Raw genomic sequence first — 21134 nt, 5'->3', positions numbered from 1 at the left:
CTGACACCCCACCAAAGCTGGGTACTCTGAACTGTCATTTGGCAGGTACACAAGAAAAACAATCAGGACCAGTCCTCTGACCTGAAGGTACAGGGAAGCAACCATCTTGTCCACTGGAAAATATCTTAACGTGCTGGCACCAAATTGGGGGGGATACAAGTATACTCTGCCAGTCGCATTACGCTTGGAGCAAGTCCAACTCCTCTCCACAAAACTGATTCCAGAGCCTAAATTGTGCGTTGAGCCAATACTGGATTAATATTGAATTAATATCCCTCAACCTCACGTACTGCACCAGTGAAGTAACATTGCATGCGTCACAATCCATATAGTACTGAACCCCTACAGCTCCTGTAGGTAGTGGGCCCACAGGAGGGCAGACCCATGTAGCTGCTTCAGGCTAAGGCCCAGCAACCAGACGTCTCTCCCATGTTAACCCTGTCCCAGGAAGGGTAAACTGGTCCTGCAAAGGTTTATGTCAATGCAAAATGGAAATTATATTTAAAATAGCAGTTTCAGTTAGTAACCTCCATGGTTCATAACAAAAACACTCCTCAGTGTTCCGTTACGTAGAAAACTCCTGTTACTACGTGAACTAGATGCACACACCTGCACTTCAATAGCTACTGTAACAAACAACTCTTTACACTTAAGAGATGGTAAAATACAATTCTATCAAACATTATGTATCAAAGAAGCAATACTGAATGTCCCTAGATTGTTCCTTCTCTACCTCCAGTCATTTAGATGATATTTTCAATCGCTCCACACATAAAAAGGACAAAAGAGTGAGATCCGAGTTTTGTCTCCCTCTTCATCTCTGAACCCTTTGGACTTGATGATGGGAAGCTGATTGAAGGGTAAGTAGTGCGTTTTGGAGAATGAATTCTTTAGATGATAGAAAAGAAAAAAGGAAAAAAGAAGAAACAGAGAAACCCAGAACATAAGACTGTGATTCCATTATTAGTCTCAGTTCTCCTTTTCTCCCTTTTCATTTCTGATGGCTGGATAATTAAACCTCTATAGTATTGTCTTCCATGTTACTTGCCCCACTTCCAGCAATGCGAATTCCCCTATGGGCAACTTTAAAAAGGGCCTTTTTAGACATCTGTTTTTCAGATCAGTATGACTTTTTTCCCCATTAATTTGTGTTCTTTGTGAAAGTAGAAAGACTAGTGCCAGGACAGAGATGAACATACATGTGAAAATGCTCAACATTTCATCTGCCAAAAAAAAAAAAGAAAAAAAGACAAAAGAAAGAAAAATATCCAAATATTCTTTTTCAACTTTTTATTCCACAATACTGCTATTAAATAACCCGAACTAATCCTTAAGTGTGCATTGCAAGACATCTGATAGCAGCTCAGAGGCTGGAATGTTACAAAGCTTAATTTAAAGGCAGTCGCATTCTCCCCTCCAGCTTGAAGGAGGCAGCTTGTCAATTACGATTCCCGCTCTGACAGAAGCTTTGAGCGCCAAAAGGAACAAGCAGGAAAGCAACAAAGCATGGAAAAATGAACACAACATGCAAAAATAATCAAATAAATAAAAAAATATGGGAATATATGGATGCATGTAAATTGGAGTGTATTTAAGTGTCATTATTGCAGAGAAAATCTCATTTTCTGATGTCCTAGAATTGCATATTTTTAATCCTATTAGGTAAGATTTTACGAATACATTTACAAGCTGCATGTCTGATAATGTCACGGGTATTTTCAAAAGACAACATATCAGAAACATACAGAAAGTTCATCCCAGAATTAAAGCAGGGGGTAGAACTATTGTTTGAACAAAGAAAGCACTTACAGTACAGTCAGTGTGAACCTCGTGGGTAATGAACCGATGTAATCCACTGAGCCCTTAGTCACTGAGAGGTTACAAATGTAAATTTAAATTAAATGATCATTTTACCATAGTAATACTGTAGTGGCTAGAGAGAAGCCATTAGCAATGTGTATCCATGACCACACATATAATAAAGTTGGGATAACTTCTAATGATAAACAAGTGCATTTTGTTATAAATATTTTTGGATATTTTTGATCAAACTGAAAAATCATGTTCTGTGATTGTTTAAAACACACTGCTAGGGGTTCTTTTTGATATATCAATTATAGCAATGAAGTGTTTTTCATAGGTTATTAGAGTAATGTGTAACTGTGAAGGTAGAGTCCATTACTAATGTGTGCTTAGAAAGATTCTTAGTTTGCACAGTTACTGTCAGAGTAATTAAACAGGGGCTCTGGCTTCTTGGTACCAGACATATGTTAGCTAATCAGAGTCACTGCAGACAGATGCATGCTAGTTATCTGTAATCAGCATACAGCCACACTTTTCATATAGATAGACAGGGACCATATGACCTGTCAGCTTAACCTCCTAAGACCCGAACTCTTCCACAGCATGCATTTTTAATTTCTCTTTGATATATGGGCATATTGGGGCCCGATGAATGTAAAAACAAAGAATTACCAGATTTTTTTTTTTTTACCTTATTTTTGTTTTTAAGAAAAATAAGAGCCACATTTGAGGATATTCATTTAAAATTTTGATATAACATTGGCAGTATAATGTCCTCGTAAGTGGATATCAGGCCCATGTAGAGCAAAATTGAGTATTTTGGTCTAAATAACCCAAAATGTGATGTCCACATATGTGGACGCCAGGTCCTAGGAGGTTAAAGTGGGAGAATAGTCAGACAACCATTATTAAAGTGAGATATTACCAGGAAATAAAGGAAAAAGAAATGACATCAAGCAAGGAATTTGAAGTTATTAAATAGATGTGTAAATAAATGAACAGTTTTAATATTGTTTTCTACCAAAATCTTTAAAAAAATAAATAAAGTAATTTAATTAAAAGATACCATTACTAAAATTAGTTTGCCCAGTGCAAATTCAAATGAGAAAATAATGACGAATCTCAATCTGTGTGAAGTATTTTTTTTGTATGGTTTAAACACCGTTTGGGGTTTTTGCATAGTTTAATATTGGGGCTTATTGACTTACCCAACCTAAGCAGAGGTAGAATATTTTCAGACTCTTAGTCCTTAAATAGGAACATCTTTTTAAATGTAGTAATAAAATGAACCATTGCTGTTTTGAGCAGCTATGTGCTTCAAAGGTTGAAGATAGTGAAAACAGTCAGGCCAAAGGAATGCTGTCAGACTCTCTGGCCTAGTTGCTGTCTCTCTGTCCAGCTAAAGGCTGCCCAGCAGGCAGGTTTTCATGCAGGTACTTCATGGTACCATGCTCCGAGAAGTCGGCTACTGTGTGTCCATCACCTCTCAGGACCCACTTGGTTGTGAGCAGGCCCTCCAGGCCTACAGGGCCTCGGGCATGTATACGAGCCGTGCTGATACCTACCTCTGCTCCTAGAGAAAAGTACAGAAAGAGTGCAAATAATGAGGACTACATGAAGAGAACATATCAGTGAAATATGAGTAAAAATATTCAGGCAGGTTTAGAGAAAACAACACAGAGGATGTCAACACAAGACCACCACATACCCAGTCCAAAGCGGTAGCCATCTGCAAAACGTGAACTAGCGTTCCAGAAAACACAGGCGCTGTCCAGCTGCTGAAGAAACTTCTCTGCTGTGTCCTCTGACAGAACAAAACATCTCATTAGTGCTATTGTGTCTGTAAACACTTTTGGGGCTTAATTTAAAGAAATGAGAATAGAAACTGCGCTAAACTGACACATTAATGCACTGAATGAGACTGAAAGCTTATATAAAACCTAAAACTATCATTTAAAGCAGGGGTGGAGAACTCCAGGGCTCAAGGTGTCCTGCAGGTTTTAAATATCACTTTGTGTCAGCACACCTGAATCAAATGAGAACTTCAAGACATGTTGAGGAGGTAATTTAGCCATTTAAATCAGCTGTGTTGGATCAAGGACACATCTAAAACCTGCAGGACACCAGCCCTTGAGGCCTGGAGTTCCCCCATCCCTGATTTTAAGGCTTTCCTGAAAACAAAGATATGTCCCCTGACATAATCTATGAAATTCACGTGAACCGTGCACATCCATCCAAAAATATATCTACAAGCAGGTTAATGAAGACAGCGTATTCACCATTTTTATCAATCTTCCTCTCTGATAATATCCGACTTTGATACAAACTGATTAGTCTGGAATTCACTGAGGTTCCTTCTGTAGTCACTAGATGGCAGCAACACATCCTCTACTGCACGTGAGATCATCCTCAAGGTGGAAATCTTACCAGTAAACACTTTGCTTTATTTTTTAAAAGTTAATTCTGACTGCCAGAATAAAAGCACATAATATTTTTAATATTTATATTTTCAAAGGAACGTGAACCTGAGTTTCTTTGCCTTACTGAAAAACTAAGCTCCCACCATTCAAACGATACTAAATAGTGTCCACATGTGAATAGAAAATTGTAAAATATATGAGACATCAGTTTTGTCCACATGGTAATGACCACAGCCTTAAAGTGAGAGAACACACTGGAAACTGCACAGGATAGCTTCTTTCAAGATGAGTTAAGGACACACAGCATGACGGCTCACTTCAAAGATAGAAGTGTGTCTGAGCATGTTTCAAAGTTATGAGAAGTCTTTTAAACTGTTAATCAGCTGCTCTACATTTTAAATGGGCTCCGTCCACAAAGGGAGGATGTGCACTCATCCTGACAACACCTTGTCACTGCTCATTAATTGCTATGGCAGAAAGTGAGACGTAAGGTGGACTGAATCCAACAGAGAGAGAAGGAAAACTTGATGAATATTAAGACACGGAACAAAAAAAGAATGACCAAACTGACAGGTGCTACTCAGTCATGGTGAGGTAAGATGTGACAGGAATTGTGAAACTACAAGGCAAAGGAATTAAAAAGCAAATTGGTAGAATGTATTTAAAAAGAGGGAGAGAGAAAGAGACTAGGCGAGAACAAAGTACTAACAGCGAGATATTGCATCACCTACCATTTTCCGTGATTATAACGTCTGTGTGAGAGCTGCCATACTTATGTATGTGCTCTACGGCCTCCTGCATGCTGTCCACCACCTCCATGCAGCACTCCAGCTCACCATACTCTGTCCGCATAGACTTTGCCTCTGAGGGGCTGAATGTCAGGTAGGAGGCAAACCGAGGGCCTGCGTGAATCTTCACCTAGTCACATCAGACAGAAATAAATTATTTCTAACTTTAATATATTATGACAAAAAACTTTTTCATTTTGTTGGATGACTAGTGATGTATCTAAAAATGAGTAACATTGAAAGTCTGCCGCAGTTTTTCTTAATTTATCAATCAGAATATTGACTTAGTGCATGTATTTGGCATTTTACCCGTTCAGTGCGGAGCATGTCGATAATTTGGTCGAACATAGGGGTCCTGAGGATGTCCCGGTGAATCAGCAGAGTTTCCATAGCATTACATGCAGCTGGGTAGTCACACTTGGAGTCTCTCACTAGAAGAGGAAAGCATTAGTCAGTCGCTGGCATGTTATGACTGACAGGCATTTATATGGGGGGGGGGGGACTGTTCTAACTGACCGATTTTTATGACTTTGTCAATGCTGGCTTCTGAGTCCACATAGACGTGACAGATTCCCTCGCTGTGACCCAGCACAGGAATGCCCTTGGCCGCTCGCTGAATGTCCTGCACCAGCTGGGATGAACCTCGGGGGACGATCAAGTCTATCATCTTATCCAGTCGGCACAGATCCTCCACTTCCTCACGGGTGCTCACCTGGGAAGAAATACGGGTTTGTGAATCACATCAGATAGAAGAGTGTGCGGTAAAGTGCTATAAAGATGGCACAAGGTTCTCACTGCTTTTTAATAAATATGCAGGAAATCAGTTTTACCATCTGCACAGCCTCCTTGACTCCATGCATGGAAAGAGCTTCCTGGGTGAGCTGGTGGAGGACATGGTTGGTGTTGGCTGCCTCTTTTCCTCCTTTCAGCAGGAGGGCATTGCCACTGGCTATTGCCAGTGTTGATACCTAGTTATTACAGGTGTTCCGAGAAAGTGACAAAGTACATTTATAAAAATGGAAACCAAAAAGTTAGCTAAGCATATAAAGCACAGGATGTGTTATGGTAAGTTCTGCAGAAATACAAGGTGTTATTATTTATTCATGTTAATCTCCTATTCATAGTAACTTCCCCATATATCCATTAAGCTCTAACATTTTAGTTTTATCCCAGTCTAATACATGTGTGTGATGAAATACAAGGACATTAAGAGGTCAAATATCAGCCTTGTCTTGATATTGTCCCATATGTAATTTTTTTCAACAATGTTCAAGTGTTTTATATGTTTTTGTTAAGATTTAAGTTCTTCTGCAGCAATACCTGCGGCAGGCAGTCGGGTCGGGCCTCAAATATGACCAGAAGCAACCCGATGGGTACAGTAATCTGCTCCAGCTCTAAATTATGAGCCACTCTGGTCCTGCGCAGCACTCGACCCACACTGTCCTGGGCGGCCATGGCTATCTGGCGGAGACCTACTGCCAAGCTGTTAAGTTTGGCCGGTGACAGACTGAGACGCTTCAGCATGGCTGGAGGCAAATGGCCTACAGAAAGAAGGCATAGCAGAGTTACACTTTGATAGCAGGTAGTGAGGTATAAAACTCATATGTAGAGAAAGGGAAAGTCGCCCTCTGGTGGCAACACATGAGAATGTCATGCCTTAGGTTCAATGTTGAAGTTATTGTAGCAACATACATGCAAAAGCTACTGAAGTCTGGAAATCAGTTACATACATGGCACATGAATTTATTATCCTTATTTTTTTAAGAGAATGTGAAAGCACTAGCACTGCAATACCAACATAAAACATCAAACAAAGAAAATGTCTCTGCAAGTCTAGTTTATATTTCAAAAACCAGACAGACTTGATGTGGTGTCCTGTTACCTGCACTGACAGCCAGGTCCATATCCATCTTGTTTGCAGCCAAAATCTCTTCCTTCCTTTCAGTCAGCAGATCTGCTAGATGGCAGATGATCTCACTCCTCTGACAAGTAAACAAAATAATTCAGTTTTTCTCTTTAAGTGATAAAGCACCCAAAGAGCTGTTTACATTTTTAATGTTTATAAAAGATATTGCCCGAGTCCTTTATCTAAAAACATGTGTCACCTGGTCTGGATGCAGAGATGCAAGGGCTCTTCCAGAACGGCGCGCCATTTCTGTCTGTTCCTCCACAGATGGGCCTGAAGGAGAGTCAGGACAGAATTAAACATCAGAGCCTGCAGATGCAGTTTTATAGCAATAAAAAAAAAATTATTCAGCTCAGGTAAACTCACCGGCAGGTTTAAATTCAGAGAAGAAGGTTCCTACTTTCTTGCCTTCCACAATGTCAGTGATGACATGGCCTGTTACTTTGGGGTTGGTGCCATTTGCAATAACCACTGAGGTGCCACCGTGCAAGGCCCAAAGGGCAGCTTTGACCTGCAGCCAAGCAGAGATTAAAAAAAAAAAATTGTATAAGATTTACTTAATTTTAATACTCAGTCCAATCAAACGTACAATCTTTTATCGCGTCCAATATGACATGCAAGCATTATCATATTGGAAGACACCATCTGAGAGTTGGGTCATCCCAACACGTTACATGTAATAACAAGCACAATCTGACCTCTTGTTGTTCATCTTATTTTATTTATCACCGCTCATATTTTAAGGATTTTTGCCCCCAGTCTGTGATATCTGCCCTGAGTTTTGTTGGTCGCTTGTATTTCTCATTTAGGTTTATGTAAAAGAATTTTCTGAAGAAAACTGATGCCAAAAAAAAAAAAAAAAAAAAAAGAAATGTACAGGAAAAACCTGAACTTTTCCTTATTGTAATGACTTGATGGGAAACTTCACCAACCTTGGCCTCCATGCCTCCGATCCCAACTCTAGACTTTGTACCATAGGTGATGGACTGCTGGTCTCCAGGGTAGAAGATGTCAATGAGCTTGGCATCATCTGTTCCGGGGGGGCTGTTGTATAGTCCTACAATATGACCATTACGCATATGACTTATTTGTTCGAGATGAAAATAACCAGCATTTACACATCAGCCTAAATTGTTCCCACATCCATTTTATTGCTAATGTTACTAAAGCCATAAACAAAGCTGGTGAATATAGTTTAGTTAGCAACAACAAAGCAAAGGTTATATCCTCAGAAACATCCCAAACACGTAATAATACAGATATAGAAAGAAACTGCAAGATCTCTGTTGATAAGAAAGCCCTATGTGATGATTGAAAGGTACTATTTTTGCATAAGTCAACCTCTTTAAAAGGAAAATCCTGGATAGTACCCTTTTATTGTGCATAATCATATGATAATTTACTATGATCACTCTTCTCTGCTGAAGTTTTGTTTTATTTAATATTCTAAAAGCCATCCAGATGATGCTGAATGACTGCAGCCGTGATTCTGTGTGTGCATGGACGCCATGTGTCAGCTCCATCAGCATTAGTTTCAAACACGAAGGCAGAAGGTGTGTGTTTGTCTTTCTCATATGGCTCTCCATTGACCCTGAGAGGGATGTTTTTTCCCCCCATCAGCAAAGTGACCAGACAGATGGTGTTGTTACCTAACAGCTGACCCAGAGTGTTGTTGCAGTGACACACATACCCTCCACATCAGAGAGTGCGATGAGCAGGTCAGCCTTCATCTCTACAGCTAGCCGTGCTGCCAGGCTGTCGTTGTCCTTAATGCTGATCACCTGCAGAAACAGAAAATTGCTCATGTAAGCTCCTGAAGGCAGAAAAGCGGCAGCAGAGAGTAACCCATGAGCTTATTTTTTAAAGACAGAATAAAGCAGATAAACTGAAACACAAATATGTTAATACATATGACTCTGCAACACTGTTGGCAGCAACATCTGGAAAATGTTAAACAGAGCTGATCAACTCAGAGACAAGCTTGTGAAGAGCTTTTTGATGCTTGAGGTTTGGCCTTTTTTGTTGTTTTTTTCCCCATCAGATGTGACTGCATTTGGACAGAGCTGTGAAGTTAACACTGACTCCTTTCAGGACAACCTAAAGTTAAACGATACAAAAGTGGGTGTGGCCACTCTAATAGCTGATTTAGACATTGGAGATGAATCTTTGTAGAGATTTTGGAAATCTCCCACCAGAAAATTAGTGTCCTTACATTGATGCTAAGATTATTATTCCTTACACTGAGGTAATGATTGTCATTTTCTCACTGATAAATTCAAAAACTGCAGCGGAAATGTAACGAAAAAAAGCACAAAATGAATCACAAGCACTGAACAGGCCAAACATTGTGATTACTAGGGAGGTGCACGCCAGGTTACAATGTAAGATTTGTAGTTGTGACATACATACAGTGTAGATTTCTCACCACGGCATAAATTTTAGCAGATAAATTACATAAAATAGGTAGTTATTTTTATTAAAATATCGATTTTGCTAGAAAGTTTTTTTTTCCGAAAACAACCGTTTTCTGTTAATTAAAGAAAACCTAAAGTTATACCACTGACTTATAAGTAGTAGTCTTCTAGCTGCCAAAGTCAATAATTAGTAATATTAATAATATAAATACAACGCAGTAGAAAGTGAAGCTAAATAATCTGATAAAAAGAGGTAAGTTATCCTCACAGGATGCCCGGTGATCACATGCACTGCTGTCTATCCCCTCCCTGCATACATATGCCTTTATGGTTGATTGCAGAGCTGACAAGGTAAGGTGGGGGTGGCAGAGGTGTTTCAGCGTGCGTGCGTGCGTGTGTGTGTGTGTAAGATAGAAAATGTTGTAGTTAATGAATAGTGGATGTTAAAAAAATAAAAATAAATCATAAACACCGTCTGCCACCCCTGCTGCCACCATCACTACAACCAGCGGTGCCCCCATGCTGTCTGTACCCACATTTACCCCCTGCAGGTCGCTGTTGGGCTCCGGAGGGGGCACCACAGCATCATTGGTGTTGATGATTGGCACGATGTTCATGTGCAGCAGCTCCCGCAGTGTGCTGTTCAGGTTCTGCCTCTTTTGGTCATCGTGGAAATCCAGATTTGTCACCAGGACCTGATGGCACAAAATCAGAAAATGTAGTGAGGGGGAAATTTAAACAGTAGTAATTAATTAAGCAAGAATTTTGCAAAGCACCTGTGCTGTACAAGTGCTGTACTGGGTGAACATGGCTTCATACAGGGCCATCAGGCCGCTCTGTCCAGCTGCAGCACAGGCTCGGGCCTCCAGCACCGGCAAAGACTGAAACACAAACAAACACAAAGACAAATTACACCACACCGACCAAGTGCAATTTATAAGCTAGACAGAAAAGTGTGACCAACACACTCTATACACAAAGAAGAATAAATGTAAGCTAGTGCAACATATGATAGTATTTGCACTGAAGTGCACGTGTTTGTTCAAGTGAACTGTCTGATAAAGCACCATAGCATAAACATAAAGTTTTAATTAACTGTAAACAATGAGCTTCAAAATAATAGAAATTATTGTGGGATTATATTGGGATGATATTTCATTGTATTTTCACACTGAAGAAAATCTAAAGCATTTGGTGAAGATTTGAGTTACCTTGTCAGCAAAGTGGCAAAGTTTTCAGCTAACATCAGCATCTTTATTTTCTGAGATACCCTAAGTTCCCATCTTTTCTCACCATGTCATTGAGTTGACTGTGTCCAGAGTGGAGCGCCTGCCGAACACTCTGGGACAGCAGGATCTCATGTCTCAGTCTTTGCTTGCCGAAGGCCACAGCTCCACTGGTGACAATCATCATCTCCCTGCCTTGATTCTGCAACATAGCCACCTGCGCGACAACGGACCCATTTAGTTTCACTGCTGGGGCTATTTTCTTCCTCTTCAGGCTCACTAATGATTTTGATTTAAAGCTCAGTTTTAACCAATTATGAACCCATACATTCTGTAACTTGGTGATAAATGTCCATTTTGTACTATCTGTAGCAAGTACTACAGTACATGTGTCTACAGAGAGATAGAAAATGAGTTGAATCAAAGGAAAAAGGGACATTAAAACATCATCAGTAGATGGGAAACATGAAAACCCACAGATTGGTTTCCACGTCACTGAATTTTAAAACAGTTAGGTCAAAGCTTGTGTTACCTGATTTTTACCCCCGTGTCAAGAATTTTCTACACAATAATCTTTAAAATGTATAGAGTGCATCATTGTATTTGTTTTTTCACCTGCTCCACAATCGAGGCCAGCCTCCCAAGAGCCAAGCCACACTCATCTCCACGTGTAACGACGGCACTGCCGAGCTTAACTACGATCCTCTTGGCCTGACGCAGCTCACTGCGGTGTGCGAAGGAGCTGCTATGAGCCCTGCCCTGGCCACCTGGAAGATATTTTTCTGCTTATTAATCACACTTAACTTTTCAGTACTGTGCTTAATAAGAGCTGCTAACATAATGTTCATGATGCTGCCCACTAGACTAAATACTAAGATGATCTCATAATGCCTGATTACATTCACTCAGCATTCACTTTGCGAGGTACAGCTAGCAAAATGCAGTTACCTAATCAGCCAGTCACATGGCAGCAACTAAATGCATTTAGGCATGTAGACACGGTCATGATGACCTGCTGGAGTTTAAAGTGAATATTAGGTGATTTAAGTGGCTTTCAATGTTGCATAGTTGTTGGCGATGGATGAGCTGGTTTGAGTATTTCAAAAACTGCTGATCTAGTTGACAGAGAATGGTCAGAAAAAGAGAAAATATCCGGTGAGTGGAGAGTTCCCTGGGAAAAAAAATCCCCTGTTAATGTCAGAGATCAGAGCAGAATATCCAGACAGTTTTGAGCTGAAAGGAAGGCAACAGTAATACAAATAAATATTTGTCACAACCAAGGCATGCAGAAGGGCATCATGAATGTGGAGCGGACAAATCTGCAGCAAATGCATGATGCTATCTATGCCACAAAGAATTAAGGCAGATCTGAAGGTAAGGAGTCCAACTCAGTACAAGCACGGTGTAACAAATATGTGGCAAGTGAGTGTACATCTCTTTACTTATTGTAGTTTAAAAATGTCTCCCTTCCACATTTGCTGATGTAACACTATCTGGGTAAATATTTTTCCTTTAACTGACCACTTCAAACAACCATTTTTTTTTTTTTTTTTTTTTGCTGGGTTTCCGTTTCATTGATTACATGAATGAAGCAAACAGTGTGAGGCCCTTCCACACATCCATTTGCAACCTGGGAAACAGATAATCACAGCCTTCAAACTGCCACATCAGCAGGACACTCAGAGAAAGCCTGTGCTGACATTACACATCTCTGTGGAGCAATCAGGCGCGTGAGAGAGGTGGGCAGAGAGAGCGCACCAAAAAAAGGAAAAAAAGGAGAAAGAGAGCAGCCGGTGACATCTTTTACAGAGTAGAGCAGGTCAGAAACTGCCCTGACCTACAAAAGCAAATCGTTTAATGTTTGAGCATGTGACCAATACACTATAAAAACTTTTTAGCTTGCTAAGATCACTTTAATTATCATTTCATTTGTGATTATTTGTTTAATTCTGGATCAATCACTGGTCTATATGTGTGATGATTAACCGAAACAACAGTCACAATATATACTTATTGTCTTTAAAATGTCTGTTTTCATAACCAATTCTTAGACAGTCCTCTGGGAAAAAAGATTTGCATGAAGAATTAATATTTTGAAGTGATTTACCACATATCAAAAAGTTTCTGTCCTGGGATTAATAAAGCAATTGACATATTACATTTACTTGCTGGTGTTCGACTGCCAAAAAGAGATTTTTAATGTTTTTGTGTGTTTTCTATGTGTAACAGCTTTGCTTATATTAGTAAACAGACAGTCAACAGGTTTTACAGAGGGGTTATAAATAAAACAAGGAAAACTATTTGTTATACAAGTTTTTTTTTCCATGACTCTGTGTTATTGTACCTACATTATAATCAATACAGTCCTTTTTGGTCACTTAAAATATCTTTATAGGACTGTGATGGTATATCTGATGTCATTTGCCCTGTTTTCATGGACGGATTTCCATTGAAAAAATACATTTTATATGTCAATTTACACATTTTACCCTCCAAAAATAAAGGATATATAAAAGTGACTTTGCCAAAAACCAGCTGAGGCTTCTATATTGAGACAAAAATGTTCTTTCTGGCTCAAAATGCTTTTCATCATTCATTAGAGATAAATATGTTTCACATATGTTTGACAGATTACAGGGCATCAAGACACAAGTTTAAATTTGTTTTGGTCTTTTTGGGGGGAAAATACCAGAAATAACTTTTTTGATACAGCCCAGACTGCCACAATATTATCTTAACACATAGAATAATCTATTCCTTTAACTGTCCCACAAGGGGAAATTTGGTTAAGGCACATAAAGCACTGAATTACTTGCCTTGTGTCAGTTTTCTGGAGAGCAGCTGGCTTAAGTGTCTTGGTGAATCCGGGGGGATCTTTGAACACAGGGTGAGCCTCAGCAGCAGCATGATCATTTTTATGGTCTTTAATAGAGACAGAAACACCAGTAGGACAAATACATCAACTTTTCCCATCCACCTAAGACGTCTTCTTGCATAGCAACATGAAACCTGATTGCTTGCATCCACGTGCACAGTCAAAATATAAATAAACCTCCTGCTCCATGCATATTAAGATGTTTCTTCTTACTTAACCTCCTGAAGTCCCGGTATATGTTGTCCTGCGTGCGAACCAGCCCCTGTCTTCTGTTAATTCTTGTTCACCTTCTTCTTCTTTAAGCTTTGATTCCTTCATTTATCACAGCAGTGCTCTGAACACAGACGGACACGGCTCCTCCCCTAAGTGATGAAACTTTTGCTGCAGCTTACAGCAAAGAGAATGAACACGGAGCGTTTCGCTAACGTTTAAAAAATATTCGTTAAAGATATTATACTGATAACTACAATAAACTAATAACTCTCACTCTGTAGTCTGATATTTAAAAATAAAAACCGACGCCTTGTACATTGGCTGTGAAGTGGTAGGAGATGACGTCAGGCCGGCCGGCGAAATGCGGAAGAAGAACGGAAGACGGTAATTTTTTTCACTTTTCAAAATAAACCCCTGCCACCCGACAGTCATGCTGTCGTACAATGCTGTTAGTCACTACTGTAATACTGACAGTGCTCTATTCCAGTGACATTGGTGGAGGAGCACCAGAGGTAAGGGGTGATGAATAGGTAAGAGTTTCTAGTAAAACAAAAGATAGATCATCAAAAATAAATTGTGTTGTTTAATAAAAATTCTGACTTGTGTGTTGATGGTGACTTAAGGAATCTATATATTCTAAATGCTTTTCCAACCCATAACCTCACATTAGGACTTGTAATGATACAGAGGGCCACAGCAGTTTGAAACGAAAATATTTTTCATTAAATGCGTCCTTTATTATTCTCATTTAGTCAATTTAAAAGTAACTGGAAGTGGTGGATGCTGAAATCATGTCCTGCACTTCTATAATTACCGTGTCACCTATATTTCTGTTACTCCATATATCAAAACATGAATTTATTTTGCTTTTGTATTTTTGTAATTACACTATTGTGCTTCAACAAAATAGAGTAACCCTGAGGAGACTTGACTCACACTGTTGAACCCCCACTGCCCCTGGGACTATAGATAACTAAATTGACTCCTGTTGTTCTGGCTAAGTGTGTATTATTCCATTATACCTGACCTGTTCTTTTCTCTGTTGTCTGTTTTATCCCTTTTATCTGTTCTTCCATGTTCCTCCTCTCCTTTGCTCTATTATCTGTCTATCTGACTCAGGGGAAGGAACTGACCCTTACCGTACTCCTGCCTGCACTAATCCACAAACGTGTCTGTGCGAGTGGGTGGTGCAACATTTTAATTCTGTTTATTTTTGGCTCTTTTTAACTCTTTTTTTAAACTATTTTTGTGTTATCCACAACGATTTCATGGAATTATTAGGACATACACATTCACGTCGCCCTCTTGATAACTACTAGGGTATATCAACCTCAGGTGTACTTTGTCTTCAGTTCTTGTTAGAAGTGTTAGCATCGTGAAATATTTAACAGTTTTGAGCAGACTGCACATTATACCTGCATAACCTCAACGTGTTTTTATTTGAACTGTGAGCAGTGTACCGATATTCACATTTACCTCTAAACATTGAGTATAGCCCGAGTAAAAGTGCACACTGATATGATTGAATCTTGTCATGTTCAGAATACAAAGCAATAAGACCCTCTCCTCCCAAACTTATACAGACATATACAGTGGTGTTAGGGAATAAACACTGGTCAAAAAAAAATTAAAGAACACATTTTAATCAGTGATCAGTGTAGCATCAACTTTGTGTTTCCATCTGTCTGACCCCAACAGGTTGCACCTCAGACCATCCAGGAGTGTCAGACATGCAAATAAACATCTAGACGACAAACAAACTGTAAACCATTTTTGATTGCTGCTGAAACTTTGGCATAAAAAAAGCCTGGTACATCTTTTTTTTCCACTTTGGTTTTCAAGCTATCTTTTAACTTAGCCACTGTAGGATGATCATTTTCATTTCCTTAAAACGTCTTAACACATTACCCAGTCATACCAGTACAGGGAGTGCAGAATTATTAGGCAAATGAGTATTTTGTCCACATCATCCTCTTCATGCATGTTGTCTTACTCCAAGCTGTATAGGCTCGAAAGCCTACTACCAATTAAGCATATTAGGTGATGTGCATCTCTGTAATGAGAAGGGGTGTGGTCTAATGACATCAACACCCTATATCAGGTGTGCATAATTATTAGGCAACGTCCTTTCCTTTGGCAAAATGGGTCAAAAGAAGGACTTGACAGGCTCAGAAAAGTCAAAAATAGTGAGATATCTTGCAGAGGGATGCAGCAGTCTCAAAATTGCAAAGCTTCTGAAGCGTGATCATCGAACAATCAAGCGTTTCATTCAAAATAGTCAACAGGGTCGCAAGAAGCGTGTGGAAAAACCAAGGCGCCAAATAACTGCCCATGAACTGAGAAAAGTCAAGCGTGCAGCTGCCAAGATGCCACTTGCCACCAGTTTGGCCATATTTCAGAGCTGCAACATCACTGGAGTGCCCAAAAGCACAAGGTGTGCAATACTCAGAGACATGGCCAAGGTAAGAAAGGCTGAAAGACGACCACCACTGAACAAGACACACAAGCTGAAACGTCAAGACTGGGCCAAGAAATATCTCAAGACTGGTTTTTCTAAGGTTTTATGGACTGATGAAATGAGAGTGAGTCTTGATGGGCCAGATGGATGGGCCCGTGGCTGGATTGGTAAAGGGCAGAGAGCTCCAGTCCGACTCAGACGCCAGCAAGGTGGAGGTGGAGTACTGGTTTGGGCTGGTATCATCAAAGATGAGCTTGTGGGGCCTTTTCGGGTTGAGGATGGAGTCAAGCTCAACTCCCAGTCCTACTGCCAGTTTCTGGAAGACACCTTCTTCAAGCAGTGGTACAGGAAGAAGTCTGCATCCTTCAAGAAAAACATGATTTTCATGCAGGACAATGCTCCATCACACGCGTCCAAGTACTCCACAGCGTGGCTGGCAAGAAAGGGTATAAAAGAAGAAAAACTAATGACATGGCCTCCTTGTTCACCTGATCTGAACCCCATTGAGAACCTGTGGTCCATCATCAAATGTGAGATTTACAAGGAGGGAAAACAGTACACCTCTCTGAACAGTGTCTGGGAGGCTGTGGTTGCTGCTGCACGCAATGTTGATGGTGAACAGATCAAAACACTGACAGAATCCATGGATGGCAGGCTTTTGAGTGTCCTTGCAAAGAAAGGTGGCTATATTGGTCGCTGATTTGTTTTTGTTTTGTTTTTGAATGTCAGAAATGTATATTTGTGAATGTGGAGATGTTATATTGGTTTCACTGGTAAAAATAAATAATTGAAATGGGTATATATTTGTTTTTTGTTAAGTTGCCTAATAATTATGCACAGTAATAGTCACCTGCACACACAGATATCCCCCTAAAATAGCTAAAACTAAAAACTACTTCCAAAAACATTCAGCTTTGATATTAATGAGTTTTTTGGGTTCATTGAGAACATGGTTGTTGTTCAATAATAAAATTATTCCTCAAAAAAAAAACTTGCCTAATAATTCTGCACTCCCTGTACATATCCAGCAGGATTTTCTCTCCCATTGATATCTGTTTTCAGAGTATTTGTTTATTTTTTTTAAGTAGTAGAAACTTAGTTACAGAATGTTTAATGTGCATTTTATATATTATTATGTCTGATAACTTTAGTGGAAACATATTTTTATATTTCCAGTCCCGGTGGTTTTTATATTGTTGTGGATTGTGTGTGATTTAGCAGCCCTGATGCATCTGATACCTTTGCATTGTTTTTTCTGGTTGGTACTGGAATTTCACCTGGATTTTATACATTGTGATTGTTGTTTGTCTTAAACAATGCTGATCACAGATAAATGCTGAATGCATCTGTCTTTGTCGTTTTCTTTTCAGACAGTATCAGTATTTTCTTTCTTTTCTCAGTCATAATTAACCATTTACATATTCTAATGAATTTAAATTTAAAGGATTAAATTGCAAAGTATTTATTAAATAAATCTTTCATTACACTGCTGATTAATACCCACAAACCTAATTAGCTTTATTAAAATGGGGCTCTTACATGTGTTAGACTCAACCTAACGATAATAGCAGAGCTTCACAACTATTTACATATTTTGAACTAATAACAATCCAAATAGTCTCAACGTGTGTTACAGTCTCCAGAGTGTGAAATGTCTGTGGACACTCAGGGGACAGAGGAATGCTTTGAGGTGAGCAAGAGAAAGATTTTCTGTTTGAGTGTATATATAAAAATATTTCAAGAGCATTGTAATTATATTTATATTATATATATATATTATATTGTAATTATATTTTTTAAAGCTTTATTTTAAAAACCGTAAGATTGTTTGTCTTGCTAAGATTGTTAGCAAGACAACAATCTTTGCATTATCCTTTTTTTGTGAGTGTCAGTGAAAGACTTTACAAGTTTCAAACTTCTTTTTGAATCTTTGACTTCCTATGTGAGGCATACGTAAAGAGGCAGTCTTCCCCGCCTTTACTTTGCAACCACTTGATATTTCTTATCTCTGCAGCTCAGTGCCAAAATCACAAAGCGAAATGGCCAACGAAGACAGAGACAAACTTGTTTGTCTTTGAGACAGACCTGTTTGTATTTTCGAAAGGGGTTGCCTAAGAACAAACCTGCTCAGTGCCATTTAACTCCAAAAGGCCCTTTGGAATGATTGTGTAGATATGAGAGGCTTTTGAAAGGTGGGTGAAGGAGCTAAAAGCCATATGAGGAGTCCATTATTGGGTCTAGTGTTGGAGGAAGCCCCCTGATCTGATGGTATCAGTGCCTTAGGGCAGGGAAAGTGAACAGAACAAATGCTATCAGGCAGCATCGACTAAAAAAAGAGGATCTCTATCTCTGTCCATGAAACTCAGAGTAGCCCAAAGCAAAAGCACACGCATAATACCACAGATACACCCACACAGAGACACACAGACACAAGTATATAATTCAGCTCAAGGGGTCTCAGCAGCTTACCTGAAGACTGACCAGCCAAAACAGACGTGCAAGGTATCGCAGCAGAGAAAGCAGGATGATGGAAGAAAAAGGAAGAGAGAATGGAGTGGCAGCCATGAAAGCCTGCTACCGGAGATTTGATCCTGCTGCGTATCTACAGTACAACTACACTCCACCACGGGCTGACTTCACAAGAAAAGACAGTATTGTGCCGTGGAAACTGGCATGCCTGCACAGAGCTTTTACTGAAGGTAAGGAGGTTCTGGCGTATTTTGTTTCAGAAATGCAATAAAAATTTGCTTTATCACTCATTTGCTTCTTCATCTCCCCATTTTTCCTTCTCCTAGTTTGTAGCAGAAAACAAATAGAGCCTTGGGTGGGTCCAAGCACCGCTGAAGAGCTTGTCCCTAATAAAAATAATAATTTTTAAAAAAGGCAACTAAACCTCTTTTTCTTTTCCTATAAGGTTACTTAATGAATGATCACTTTTATTTTACTGAGTGATTCAGTGTCAGGATCTTTACATCTAATATGATAATGTTTTAACCAAGAAAACTTTCCTTCATGATCTCACTTTGCTCTTTTTTTCTCCCCTCTTCCCAGGTGATATGAGTGGTGAGCTCCTCGTGGACATAGGTTCAGGTCCCACCTTGTACCAGGTGATGAGTGGCTGTGAGGTTTTTAGTAAAGTGCTCCTGACAGACTTCCTGGAGGTGAACCGGCAGGAGCTGAGGCGCTGGCTGCAGGATGAGGGACAATGCAGTCTTGACTGGACACCATACCTACAGCACGTCTGCAAACTGGAGGGACGACGGTATGGAAAAGATCACTTTGAACTATAGCTAAAGACTTGGTACAGCTTAAAATGATGGTTACTAAGATTCAGTGAACATTAGATACCTGGTATTTTGTATGGCTAACCAAAGACAGAGAGAAAGAAAAACAAGATCACATATTTTCCTCTTTCTTGTTGATTTTCTTGAAGCAACACTCTTTTCTTGCACAGTCCTCAGAATGAAGTTGCCTTCTGTGTCATAACAATTTATTTTGGGTTCTATCATGGAGCGTTCTTCTTAATAATAAGACAAGAAAAAAGTGTCTAAGTTAGAATAAAATACCTGCCAGTTTAATGATAATGATAAAAAATCATGCACTGATTAGAATATGGTGCCAGTCTGAAAGAGCTGTTTTATACAGTTTGATGATTCACTCAAACAGGCCCTCAGCGTGGACTGAGAAAGCTGCAAAGTTACGTCAGGTCGTCGCGGACATCCTCCCCATTGACGTGCACTGCTCTCAGCCCCTGGCTCCTGACGCCCTTCCTTCGGTAGGGGCCGACTGTCTGGTGTCCTGCTTCTGCCTGGAGAGTGTCAGCCCTGACCTCGCTGCCTTCACCAGGGCCCTTGGCCACATCGGGAAGCTCCTGCGCCCTGGTGGTCACCTCATGCTCATCGGAGCCCTCGGGGAGAGTTATTATTTTGCGGGGCCTGGGGTGAGGATCCCAGTGGTCCCACTGAATGAGGCCCAGGTCTGTACTAGTTTGAAGGAGAGTGGATACACTCTGATCCGACTGGAGGTTTACACACTGACTCAGGATATGAGGGTGGGGGTTGATGATGTGACTGGAGTGTTTTTTGTAAAGGCAAAGAAGGATTAACAAGGGAGAAAGTAAACAAGTGAGAGAAAAGCAAAGAAGGCAGATAAAAGAAATCTCAAAGAAGAAATTAAATTAGTCACTATTCAGACTGAAATAATATAGATTAAGCCTGGGTAAATGTTTAGCAGTTATTTAGAAAGTGGATTGCTGATAATGCTGAGAATAAAATGCACACATATTTCTGTTTTGAGTTAGAGCCTGTGCTTTAGTCATTTTAAGGTATTCCAGTTTCCACACGAATGACATGTTTCACTTTATTCCACCACATTTTTTCGCATTTTCATCATGTTACTCTGGACCTCCGTCTGTCTTTCTAAGAGCGAAAGTAAACGAGAGACTATTTTGCTGCAGAAGCACTTATTGGTTTAGTAAAGGCAGCCACCTCCTGCAGTTTCTACAGCATCAAGAATGTAAACATTAGTCCTACAGTAGGCATATCACATAAAATCCCCACAGGAATTACCCAGCTGTATGTAAACAGCATGTGTTTATCTTCATTCAGCTGCTAATTACTCAAAAGGTTGAGATGATTTTTGATTGTATGAATAAAAATGCAATGCTTATTTATTTTTCTTGGTACTATGTGCTATTTTAGGGAATCATTTTATATTGCCATCTAGAAACGTCTTTGTGTAATTAGAAGGATTGAACACAAGGTGTCGCTACTTGATCATCTTGAGCTGCTCCTCAAATCTCATCATGGGCCTTAACACATCTCTTTAGTAAAGAGATATCATTGCTGTTGTTGTTGTTGTTCTTCTTCTTCTTATTATTATTGCTGCAAAACGGTTACTAATTGTACTCTAAATTAATTACAATGTGTAAAGACACTATTAATAGCTTATTTTGTGTTCCCCTAACATTAAAAAAAGCTTAACAAAACTAACTTGTTGCCTTGGGTATTACGTATTACTCTCACATGTTCA

The 21134-nt window shown here is 39.6% G+C and overlaps 2 protein-coding genes across 4 annotated transcripts; one reads left to right on the top strand and one right to left on the bottom strand.

Moving 5' to 3' along the window:
* Positions 1-2569: 2569 nt before the first annotated feature.
* On the bottom strand, positions 2570-18668 carry aldh18a1 (aldehyde dehydrogenase 18 family, member A1). Of its 3 annotated transcripts, none has more exons than XM_042219704.1 (18): positions 18573-18668; positions 13374-13479; positions 11173-11324; positions 10625-10774; positions 10108-10212; positions 9868-10026; positions 8608-8698; positions 7850-7974; positions 7284-7428; positions 7117-7190; positions 6894-6993; positions 6332-6552; positions 5842-5979; positions 5528-5723; positions 5321-5442; positions 4955-5141; positions 3512-3607; positions 2570-3376 (listed from the first exon to the last, which is right to left on the bottom strand). In XM_042219704.1, the coding sequence occupies exons 1-18, from the start codon at positions 18666-18668 to the stop codon at positions 3180-3182; spliced, it is 2460 nt and encodes an 819-aa protein (XP_042075638.1). In that variant the 3' UTR covers positions 2570-3179. The 3 variants fall into 3 exon arrangements, with proteins under 3 accessions (XP_042075638.1, XP_042075639.1, XP_005919724.1); XM_042219705.1 differs by having other exon boundaries at positions 9874-10026; XM_005919662.2 differs by lacking the exon at positions 18573-18668 and adding an exon at positions 13646-13973.
* Positions 18628-21090, top strand: LOC102304119 (phenylethanolamine N-methyltransferase). Its single transcript, XM_005919664.3, has 3 exons — positions 18628-18802; positions 19155-19365; positions 19770-21090. Exons 1-3 carry the CDS (start codon positions 18628-18630, stop codon positions 20206-20208), a joined length of 825 nt encoding a protein of 274 aa, XP_005919726.1. The 3' UTR covers positions 20209-21090.
* The last annotated feature ends 44 nt before the right edge of the window (positions 21091-21134 follow it).

Source organism: Haplochromis burtoni, unplaced genomic scaffold (genome assembly GCF_018398535.1).
Source record: "Haplochromis burtoni strain Fernald_Lab_line unplaced genomic scaffold, NCSU_Asbu1 Contig_37, whole genome shotgun sequence".
Classification (NCBI taxonomy): Eukaryota; Metazoa; Chordata; class Actinopteri; order Cichliformes; family Cichlidae; genus Haplochromis; species Haplochromis burtoni.
Note: the sequence above shows the minus strand (reverse complement) of the source record. Positions and strands in the feature narration are given on the sequence as shown.